Genomic DNA, 12,404 nt, shown 5'->3' with positions numbered 1-12,404 from the left:
CTTCAGAAAGATTTTGCAGACTCTGGAGTTGTGGTACACTGTTAGGCTGTGTGCCCACTATGCGTTTTTTAAGTGTTTCCGCAGCGGCAATTCCGCTGCAGAAACGCTTAAAAACCGCTTGGTAGAAGGTCTGCCATGTTCCCCAATCATAATCCGCATGTGCTGTGCAGATTATCATTGCGGAAAAATCCGCAGCACTACCAATTATTTTGCAGAATCGCTGCGTTTTCGCTGCCATTGACTTGCATTGGACCGCATGACATCCGCATCACTGCATCTGTACACGCGGATAACATGCGGTTCAATGTGCGGATGGTACCCGGGTTTGGAGAAGAGGAGACTCTCCTCCAGACCCGGTACCATAGTACCTGTAAAAAAAAGAATAAAATTAAAAATATACATTATACTTGCCTTCTGATGGCCCCCGGTGTCCTTGTCCTGGCTTGCCAGCAGCTCGCGGTAGACTTAAAGGACCTGCGGTGACGTCATTTAGTCATGTGACGGGTCACGCAACCGCTGACGTCGGCGGTTGCGTGACCCGTCACATGATTAAATGACGTCATGGCAGGTCCTTTTAGTCTACCGCAAGCTGCCACTCTTTCGGTCACACTATGTAAATCCATGCTGGATTTATATAGTGTGACCAAGTTGTCAAGCACTTTCCAAGTGATGCTAAAATCGCTTGGAAAGCGCTTGACAACCCGCATGCGGAAACGCATGTGAAAACGCTTCATTTCCGCTTGTCCCTGGCAGGAAAAACGCATGTAAAATCTGCATGCGTTTTTTCTGCCAGGGAGATGCAGAAACGCTCAGGAAAAATCCGGAGCATTTCTGCATTGTGGGCACATAGCCTTACACCTGCACAAATATGACCTTCATGGAAGAGTCATGAGAAGAACACCTCTCCTGCGTCTTCACCATAAAATTCAGCGTTGGAAGTATGCAAAAGAACATCTAAAAAAAGCCTGATGCATTTTGGAAACAAGTCATGTAAGACTGATGAGGTTAAAATAGAACTATTTGGCCACAATGATCAAAGGTATGTGTGTAGAAAAAAGGGCACAGAATTTCAGGAAAATAACATCTTGCCAACCATTAAGCATGGGGATGGATCAATCATGCTTTTGGGTTGTGTTGCAGCCAATGGCACAGGGACCATTTCACGGGTAGGGGGAAGAATGGATTCAATGAAATTTCAACAAATTCTTCATGCAAACATAACACCATCTGTAAAAAAAAGCTGAAGTTGATAAGAGGATGGCTTCTATAAATGGATAATGAACCTAAACACACGTTAAAATCCACAATAGACTACCTCAAAACGCTCAAGCTGGAGATTTTACAATGGCCCTCACAGTCCAGTGATCTGAACATCATTGAAAATTTGTGGTTAGACCTCAAAATAGCAGTGCATGCAAGACGACCCAGGAATCTCATAGAACTGGAAGAATTTTCCAAGGAAGAATGGATGAAAATCCATCAAACAAGAACTGAAAGATGTTTGGCTGGCTACAAAAAGCGTTTACAAGTTGTGATACTTTCAAATAGGGGTGCTACTATGTACTAACCATGTAAGGTGCCCAAACTTTTGCATCAGCCCATTTTCCTTGTTGTAATTTTTAAAATGCAAAAGATGAAATATAAAGGAAATGTGTCATCTTTAACTTAAGCCCTTTTAGAGGTCATTTCATCTTCAACTTACCAGTAATTTTGACCAGGGGTGCCCAAACTTTTACATGCCGCTGTACACTGGGATCAATTCTCAATGTATACACCATGCATATAGACTAAAATATGCTACTGCATGCAAACAGTTCCATACATCACGCCCATTGCATCCCTTGTAATTAAGATGTATGCTGCCTGTTGAAGGTTGCATCAGCAGGATTCCTTCTATTAAAAAGGCACTAAATTTCAAGGAGTCTTTCCATTGTGTACTTTTATGACATATCCACAGTAATTCACGTGCCACCAAGTATCCCATTTTACACATGACAGTAAACTGCTTTGTTGTTCTTTAGTTTAAAGTGGTATTCCCATCTCTAAGATCTTTTTCCAATGTGTAGTAAGTGTAGTAATAATAATATTAGCAAATACATCCAATTAGAAATGTAGTATAGTTCTTCTGATTCACTATGTCGCTTACCCCGTAGCTTAAGTATCCATGGTTACGACCACTAACAGTTAACTAGCTGTTACTATATGAGTGGTCGTAACTATGGATACCTAAACTACTGCAATGCCCTGCACATGGGGTAAGCGACATAGCAAATCAGAAAAACTATACTACATTTCAAATTGGAGGTATTTGCTAATAATATTATTATTATTATTATTACACCAACTAGATATTGGGATAGAATCTTGAACATGGGGATACTCCTTTAACTTTGACTTTGTCACCATGGCATTTATAACCTATAGGATGACAGATTACCTTCTTCTTTTACGTCACCACATTATTGAGAAGCTGTGAGGAATCGAGGGAGTAGCAGGCTGTGCACGCATTCACAACATTTTTAAGAACCTTCAGCACAGCCTGAGACGACAAAAATGACTCTATGGAAATAATGAGTTTTGACACTTTTTTAGCAATGAAACCCATATAACACTGCTCAATGTAAAAGTTCTGATTACCTGAGAGAAGGAGAGATGTATTTCCATATGCAGAAGGCTCGAACTGCCTAGGAAATGCTGGTCTATGGTAACTAATGTATAACTTGGGGTATTGAATATACGTGTGCTTATATCCAAATGGGTATGCAGATTCCTGATTGCTGCTTTCTTGCCTTGATATTTGGCTGCAATCATGTTTTTCCAGTGTTCCTGCTTTTTTCACAAGCCCTTTTCTTCCTCCCTAATTTCTCACACTATTCTCTTGCCCTCCCGTTCCTTGCTCTTGAGGTTCACTGTTTGATTCTGTGTCTTCATTATTAAACAAGCTTTGAAGACATTAGAATATTAGACCCATTTTCATGAAGGCATATGTTTATGAATGACTAGAGAGAATTAAGCGAGTCTCGTGCCATAGATAAACATCTTCTGTAAGCTATCCAAAATTGCTTACCAACTCATTTGTTTTCTCATATTGTTCGGCTACTTATTCAGTACAGTTGAATGGAGGAAAGATTGTAGAATACAGGGTAATGCATTTTTTCAGATTTTTCTTTCTGGCCAATTTAAAATTTGTCAAAGTTGGTCTTCTTCTGGATCACTGCCCCTTGATATTTCACGCACTCCATTTGCCACAAACAAGCCGTGGGGTCACGGTTCATGCTGACTTCAGCAGAAATGGGGAGAGCTCCATTTATCATATGCTGCCTGCTGAATTTCTATCATTAACCAGGGGTTCACTGCCTTCTTTAACCCCTCAGACTCTATTACCCTAGGAGATTATCTTTATGAAAGTCAGTGGGAGATTTTGTATTTTTCATATACTTTTTCTGAATTTATTTTTATTTTTACAGTAGAACTGGGAGCATGGAATTTACTGCTCTTCTAATGCTAATTTATCATAGAATGTAAACTAACTAAGGATAGCAAACATTAATGATTAGAGCGTGTTTACACATGCCTTTTTTTTATTTCCTGACACATACCATGACTGTGCTTACCAACCTAGCAGCTTGATGTACTTTTTTATTTCTGTTACCTTTAGGTCTTGATTTAATGACTAAATGACTAACACCTTTTGCGCTAAGTGCACATATGGGGTTTCCTATTGCTGCACATAAAATATTTATATTCATGTACTTCGCGGCCAGTAACAGGCCATAGTTTTGAGCGATATTTAGCTGCAATGCTTTCCTTACAGTATAAGTTGCAGATGACTGTTTTGAGAAACACTAATAAATGTAACTGGTAAATGTTGTCCCCTTTAGTGGAGGAAAGGCTAATTCAGCTTCAGCTAGTTTGTTGCTTTTATGCTAAGCTGCTATGACCTTATATAAGTAGGACCTGTCACCAGGTCACAAGTGGACAGTTTTTTATCTTATTTTATTCCCGCTGCTCCCCCCAGTATTCTTTTTTAGTTTGTATAAATTCGCCACACAGTTCTAGGGCTGAGGGCCTTATTATTTATTTCTAATTTTTTATGATCTTTACCAATAGGGCATCGCTTACAGGGTAATTATTCAGAGCAGCCTAAATACACACCCCCACCCCCAGAGAATCCTGTAAGTAAAGTTGGTAAAGACCACAAAAACTAGCACTAAATAAAAATGCCCTTCTCTCTTTGACTGTGAGGTTACTCAGGGGAGAAGCCGGAATAACACAAGAGCTTAAACTAACCACTTTACACCTGGTGACAGAGCGTCATTAAAACTGGTATTCCTATCTTCACAGATGGATATTGTTGGACATTAAAATTTTGCAGCCATATTTGGGCTATTAACGCTTTTGTTTACATCTTGTTGTTGTCACGAGGGTGTCACATCCTCTTGGGAGATCTGGACTTAGAAGGTCACAACGGGTAATGAATCGCAGGTCCTCTTGAGACTGGTGTGATTCGTGTCCTATTTTAAATAATTTTCCTTTCCATCGTGCTGAAAGGGTTAAGTACTCTTTCCATGCTGGCTGGCAACATACAGGTGGTTGATCACAGCTGTAGCTGCTGACATCCTCTCATCTCCCTATATATATCCTGGCTCTAGGTGTTTCTCCCTTGCCGGTGAAAGCATCTTCTTCCTGGAAAGCGCAGTGCTGTGTAGTTGGAGTTGGTAGTAGTTATTGGAGAGTTCTGTGTGCAGTAAGTTTGTGTGAGTTTATCTCCTTGTCCTCATTCCTATTTGGTTTGCTCCCTTTTCCTCCCTTTTTCTGGTGAGTGTTTTGCATGATAGTGATTTTCAGTTATCACCTGTCTGTTTTTGTGTATGGTTTCCTTTACATTTCCGTCTCATGCCTCATGAGGTGTGGGAGTGGACAGATTAGGGTTTTACAGGAGCATAGTAAGGTTGGAGACCCAGGCCTTTCTACCATCAAGAGTACCCCTGGGACATGGAAAATTAGGGTCCCAGTTCCAGGGACATTTTGATGCCCCTCTCCCTTTCTTCAGACCGTCACAGCATGGCAGATGTCTAGGAGATTGACCACCACTATTGTCTAGCTAGTAAGCACTGCTCTGAAGTTGTCTGGGATTAGTAGGTAGCAGTGCCCTTTGATGATCCGCGCCAGCTCCAGAACAATGGATACAAGCTCAATAGAAAGTTGGTAGTAAGCACTGCTTATGTCCTGCTGACTAGCAGCGGTGGTCGGTCCCCAAGACAACAAGCTGTAAGCAAAAGAAAAGTGTTAAAGGGAACCTGTCACGTCCTCGTTGCTATGTACACTGCCCCCATTGCTTTGTTAGTGATGCAATGTGCATCACTAATAAGCTTTTTTCATTAAAATCGATGGTAGTATAATGATGTTATAACATTATATATACTTTGTCCTACCTGCTGTTTTCAGTCATAGGGGTGTGATTCTCTCATTCAGTCATGGGCGGGCGCAGCATTCAGTCACTGCTGGTGCCCCCCATGTATTTGAATACTGCTCCCGGCAAGGTTGTGTCTAGATCGGAGTTGATTTTTTGAGGCCCTCACTCCAGCAACTACGATCTAGTCTCCTCAGCAGTGAAGTGTCTAGATCAGAGTTGATTTTTTGTGCTCCTCACTTTAGCCACTCCGATCTAGACGCTTCACTGCTGAGGAGACTAGATCGGAGTTGCTGGAGTGAGGGCCTCAAAAAATCCCCTCCGATCTAGACAGTTCAGCACTGACACCACTAGATGGCGCTGATTCCAGGATCCTCATACTCACTGCTGTCTAGTCACCTCTACTGGCTTTTTAATGTTTTTCTTATGCTTTTTTTTATGCAATTGCTCATGTTTCTAATGAAGCAAGCATCACAAATCAAAAATGATTTTTTTACACTGTTATATATTTTATGGATTTGGGCAAAATTCTTTTTTTTCCTGATTAATGAAACTTACATTTTTATTGTCGCTTTATGTAATATAAAAAATTCCCCTTATTGCTGATTGTTGAGTTTTGCCAGAATGTGACTCTTCCCATTTGTCCACAGTCCAGTCAGCAGCACCAACATTGTGAAGAGTGGGCGGAGCTCCGCGGGGAGAGGCGTAAAAGAGCGCCCCCGGCAGTCACCATGATGTAAAACACAGAAGTGACAAATTATTACAGGAATGTACGGGGTCACTGGAGAACACTGCTGTTATAATTTACGCCACTTTTGTGATGTCAATTATGATGATTCTGTCGGCTGCTCCGTCACTAGCTGAGACTTGTTGACATACAGGAAAATTTTAATTCTATCAAAACTGAACAATCAGAGCTATCTGTCATTTTTTATATTACAGAAAGCGATAATAAAAACACTCACTTTATTAATTAAAAAAAAAATTCACCAAGTGGCTGAGCTTTCTCCCTCTTACCCTTCTTTAAAGGGGATATCCAGGACTTTATGAAAAACAAAAAGTGTGTCTAAGCACTAACAGGCAGGTAATTGCTACCTACCTGCCTGTTGTACCTGGCGGATTTCTTCCCCAGCATAGAACACTCACAGACCGTTCCTGTCGGGGATTCAGCTGCCTCTGCTGAGGGGCAGAGCGCATGATGTCCGACTTATTCTGATCGACAGCCTTCTCCCCCAGTTAGACAGTGGGCATCCAGCTGTCAATCAGAATGACGTTGTCAGTCTCGCCCTGTATACACAGTGGAACAGAAATGAAGCCTCTGCTCTGTCGACGTGGCGTCAGCAGAGGCAGCTGAACGACAGGAACGGATATCCCCTGTAATGAAGGGTGAGAGGGAGAAAGCTCGGCCACTTTGTGAATTTTTTTTTTAAATAATAAGGTGAGTTTTTTTATCGTTTTCTGTAATATAAAAAATTACACATAGCTCTGATTATTCAGTTTTGATAGAATTCATATTTTCCTGTATGTCCACAAGTCTCAGCTAGTCACGGAGCAGCCGACAGAATCATCAGAATGTACAGGACAAAAGTGGCATAAATTATAACAGTTCTCCAGTGATATAGATAGATAGATATATATATATATATATATATATATATATATATACATACACGTAATTACTATTCAATAAAACAAACCACCTGTAATCTCATTTATTCCGGGGCCTTGTTACATCCCCACACTGCAGTAACTGCATTCTAGCCACTTCTACAAGGAGCCGTCTAGGTTGGAGATGATTATTTGAGGACCTCATTTTAGCCTCCACTGTAGGCAGCTCACTAGTGAGGTGAGCAGAGCGGAGGTGATTTTATGAGGACCTGGCCGTAGCCTCACTCTAGACGGTTTAGTGCCAAGGTGACTACAGTGGAGTTGCTGGAGCGAGGTCCTCAAAAAATCTACTCCGATCTAGACACAACCTTGCCGGGAGCAATATTCAAATACATGGGCAGCACCAGCAGTGACTGTATGCGGCGCCCGCCCCTGAATGAATGAGAGAATCGCACCCCTATGACTGAATACAGCAGGTAGGACAAAGTATATATAATGTTATAAAATCATTATACTACCACCAATTTGAATGAAAAAAGCTTGTTAGTGATGCACATTGCATCATTAATATGTAACCAACAACATTTTAAGAATCATAATTGCTTGTATTTACAAGCATTACCCAACAATACCAATTTTTGAAGATTGGAATAACCCTTTTAGATAAACTTTGGATCCATACTTGTAGAAATGTGACATAATGGACTACTTTAATTAGAGGTAAATAACACCTCAGTTCATAAGTAAGCTTGTTTGATCAACTTGCTCTGCTGTCTATTAGCGTAGATGAAATACAAAGAATAATCGACTCAAATGGGAAATAAGTAGGATCGGCATTCTGTAAGCCATTTGTATAAGCTGTAGATATGTGTAGTATTGTATTTTATAAAAAGCGGTACAATATTTCTATGATATCATCTGCAGTACCTTAGGCATTTTTGCTAATCTTAGACTGCAGCTCATTTATGTGATCTGTGGCTCAGGACTTATAAACCTGCTGGTAGTTTACTGCCATTGTATCTGGCATCATTCTGCTGCATCAATTACAGTGTTATCTTCCATTCCTAATATTAAATTCAGTGCATGGTGCATAAAAACTGTTTTGGATGGGGGCATGTTTTTATGTAGAGCACCTCCTTATGTCTTAAATAGAGGTCAACTCTCCAGGCATTTACCCGACCACAGGAGTTTATAGCACTGAACTCAGGCACTTGCAATTTTCTTTTTATTATCTGCTTTAAAATAAATGTGGTCATCCAAGTATGTTCACATATATTTGCCCTGGTAGTGAAGCCCAGTCCATGGCACAACTGGAATATGAGTAACTATGTTCTAATCTTTAAAAATGATAATATGTTCACAAAGGGACTGTGTGAAATCTTTAGCTGCTCCAACATTAAAGATGATACTCCAAAACTCAGTGGAATTTTCTGCGTATCAATTTATGCCAAATGATATCACATCTTATGGTGCTTTGAAAACTAATGTTGAGATCAGAGGTTCAGCTACTACAGTTCCTGTAGTAATATGAAAATGTACCGTTTATTACCTAAAAAGCTGTAAACAATGTGCACAAGCTAAAATTATAGTGAGAAAAAAAATCTGCATCTATTTTTACATTTGTGGGGATCCAGATTTAATTGTAAGTTTTCTATGGAACTTGATATATACATTGTACAACCTAATGATTAAAGTGCCCCCACCCACATCAACACTGAACTTTCATATTTAGTTCCTAAATTCTGTCCTGATAAATACCTTTTCCTAGGTCAGGGGTCCCCAATCTGTAGGTTGAGAGCCACATGTTGCTCGCAGGTCCATGATGTGTGTGACTACCTTCCAACTAGGCCTAACGAATAGCTATGAAGATTAGGTCTCCAGAAGGTGACATCTGTGAGTTCCCCTACTCAGTAGCCCCCTTCTGTATGTTCATATACTGGTGGTGGGGGGATAAATATGTTGGGCTTTTGGGTAGTTAGAGGGATGTTAAAGCTAGTTGTGATAGTTTGGCGGGAGTGCTTCATGCGAGTATTCCAAATGGGGGTAAAGTGGGAACCCCTGGATATAAGTATGGTAATATGCTTGTAATTGCTGTATGCATGTGTGTAAGACTGAGAAGGGCTGTAATGTAACCTGTGAACATATAGGCAAATATCAGGATTTCTAAAGTACTGCTGTTTTTTATATATGTCCCCTTTGGCTTGTACACACCTGTTTAAAGGGGATGTCCCAAATGATTAACCCTGTCCCAACATGTGATATAACAGTACATCACATGTCCCATGCCCTTTTATGCAGCGTGCTCAGGACCTGAGCCCAAGTCATAACAGGGAAATGCTAGCTGATACATGGCCAGCATCTCCCTGTGATAGAAGCAGCTGGAGCTTGATACAGTTGTTGCTCTTTAACCGTTTACAACATATGAAATAATATTATATCATATGTCGGGTCCACTTCTTTGATGCAGGCTCAGGAGCTGAGCATGTATTAATGCTGGTAGACACTAACTATGTTATTCAGCCAGCATCTGCCACTTACAGCAGCAAGTGGAGCTGATCCTCGCCCGCTGCTGTTAATTTCTTAACCCCTTTCTGACATATGATGTACAGTTACGTCATATGCCCCAGGTCCCTGACTGATGCAGGCTTGCAAGCCAAGCCCGCATCTTATCTGGCAGATGATGAATATGTTATTCAGTCATTATTTGCGTCTAACGACCGCAGGTAGAGCATTTAATGCTTGACAGGCAGATGGTGCGTGTCATTCCATGCGCCTATCGGCGCGTCCGTGAAATGATTGCTGGGCGTCAATGGATTGCCATGACAGCTGGGGATCTGATGAAGACCCCTATGCTTGTCATGATGGTTCTCCTGTGAAAGTCAGCCTGTAGCTGGTGTTTATAGGACACCGTGATTTACCCTATACATAGCAGTACTGTGGTATTGCTGTGTATAATAGAAGCGATCAGACAGTCACATGTTCAAGTCTCCTAATGAAAGTATTGTACAATAAAAAGTGAAAAAAATGTTTTTAAAAATATGAAAAAAATAAAATAAAAGAAGCTTAAAAGTTCAAATCACCCCCTTTTCGCCCATTAAAAGTAAAGAAATAAAAAAAAATATACACACATAATCCGGTCCTTAATTAGAAAAAAATCAAACAACCAGAATTACTGTTTTTCAGACACCGTAACACTAGAATGCAATAACTTCTGATCAAAACATTGTATCTACCCTAAAATGGTATCAATAAAAATGTCAGCTCAGTGCATGAAAAATAAGCCCTCACTCAGCTTCATATCTCAAAAATTGAAAACGTTACAGGTCTTAGAAAATGGAGACAAACAAAAATATTTTATTTTTATTTATTTTTTTTACAAATTTCCATTTTTTTTTTCACCACTTAAAAAACAAAACAAAAAAAACTATCCATGTTTGGTATCTGTGCAATCATTCTGACATGGAGAATCATATTGCCTGACAGTTTTACCTTGTAGTAAACACGGCTAAATAAACCCCCCTCTCACACAAAAATAAAATAATGTGAAGTTGCACTTTTTTTTGGCCATTACAACTCACTTGGAATTTTTTTCCCACTTTCCAGTGCATAACATGATAAAACTGATGATTTCATTCAAAAGTCCCACAAAAACCAAGCCCTCATACGGCTATATGGATGGAAAAATAAAAAAGTTATGGCTCTTGGACGAAAGGGAGGAAAAAACGGAAAATCGCCAGTGGCTGAAGGGCTACAAACTTATGAACCACAGAAACGTCTGACTAAAAGATCTAAACAAACTAAAACCGCAAACTTTGTGAAAACCAAAATTTGTGCCATCACGCACATATCCTCGCAATGCATTGGCACCATCTAATTTGTTGCAGGGCATTAATGTTCTACCAGAGGGAGCCCCTCACCCTATATAAACTTGGGTACCATGGTTGCTATTGACAATGGCTTTTAGGAGGTTAAATGACTCAGGCCATGGCCTGAAAATGAATGGCACTGATCCCAAGTCTGTATGGAATACAGTTAACAGATCTTCTACAAAAAGTATTATGTTAAAACTGAATTAAAGCTGGACGTGTCTTTTATTCTTCCATGACCGAAGTATAGCTCTGTTTTGAAATCTAGAATGTGTCTTCTCCTGCTGCTTTTCTTTATGGATATATTTGATCACCTTAGGAACTCCAGAGCTTAGTCCTGCTGACTGCAAAGAGTTGGAAAACAAGCTTAAGGAAAGAGAAGAATTTCTGATCCCCATTTACCACCAAGTGGCTGTGCAGTTTGCAGATCTGCACGATACGCCAGGTAGAATGCAAGAAAAGGGAGTTATAACTGTAAGTAAAACCTTCATAGTTTTTTATTGTAACTCTTACCATCTTTCTTTCTTTCTCATATGATTTTTGTTACTGGTTTATTTCTCACAGGATGTTCTTGAATGGAAAACGTCAAGAACATTTTTTTACTGGCGGTTACGGCGATTACTTTTGGAAGATGTAGCAAAAAAGAGGATCCATGCTGCAAACCCAGAGTTAACCGATGGGCAGATTCAAGCAATGTTAAGACGATGGTTTGTTGAAGTAGAAGGTACCGTGAAGGTAAGCTGGTAATCGGCATATATTTGTATATTTAAGTTCACTCTTAAAAACCAACCACATCAAGTGTAATAATTAACTATTTTGCCAAGACTAGCAATTACATTTTCATAGTAATAATCTTACTAAAGGTTTGGTTTCTTATAGGGCAGCTGACTCCTGATTTATAGTGCCCAAATCACAGGCAACATGAATCAGACACTGGTTCTGTCATTACAGCAAGGTATATTTTACTCTGAAACAGAGGTGTAGCTAGGGGTTCAGCTCGGGGGGTGGGGATGAGGTCCAAACATCTCAGGGGGCCCTTAACTGCTAACCCTGATTATAACTATGGTTGCGCACCCTAATTGTGGTTATAGGAGAATCTCAGCAGATGACTGCGCTGTTACTGCAAATAAATCTACACAAAGGCCTAGACCGATATTATTGCCTTATGTTAGGTAATAGGTGTCGCTCAACTGTAGGTATGCTCATTCTGGGGAAAGGCGCCAAAATTAGACGTGGCAATAGGTAAAGCCTATAAATAATTTTCCCTGCCATTTGAAGACATGGGGGTACTAAAGGACCCATTGGACAAAAAGCTGACACCTTCCTAAAAAGGGATTAGTAGACCGCAGGGGGAGGGTTAAAACCCGCAGTTGCAGCCACATGTAGAGCCAGATCTTTGATGGTCTGGCTAGATCAACTAGAGACACAACTTAAGAACAAAACATCCAGGGATAACATACTAGGCTCCATCCCACTAATGAAGGGCGCAGCAGCATTTTTGGCTGATGGATCAGCCA

The 12,404-nt window shown here is 40.3% G+C and overlaps 1 protein-coding gene across 2 annotated transcripts in view; it reads left to right on the top strand.

The window, feature by feature from the left end:
- Positions 1 to 12,404, top strand: part of ACACA (acetyl-CoA carboxylase alpha) — a 486,736-nt gene that overhangs the window by 429,431 nt on the left and 44,901 nt on the right. For both annotated transcript variants that reach the window (XM_073666704.1, XM_073666703.1), the window contains exons 53-54: positions 11,207 to 11,361; positions 11,452 to 11,622. In XM_073666704.1, coding sequence (XP_073522805.1) covers positions 11,207 to 11,361; positions 11,452 to 11,622 — 326 coding nt within the window. The remainder of the gene's footprint in view (positions 1 to 11,206; positions 11,362 to 11,451; positions 11,623 to 12,404) is intronic.

Source organism: Phyllobates terribilis, unplaced genomic scaffold (assembly GCF_046119375.1).
Source record: "Phyllobates terribilis strain yellow unplaced genomic scaffold, ASM4611937v1 Scaffold_2__4_contigs__length_985480577, whole genome shotgun sequence".
NCBI classification, from domain to species: Eukaryota; Metazoa; Chordata; class Amphibia; order Anura; family Dendrobatidae; genus Phyllobates; species Phyllobates terribilis.
This window is presented reverse-complemented; position numbering and strand designations above follow the sequence as displayed.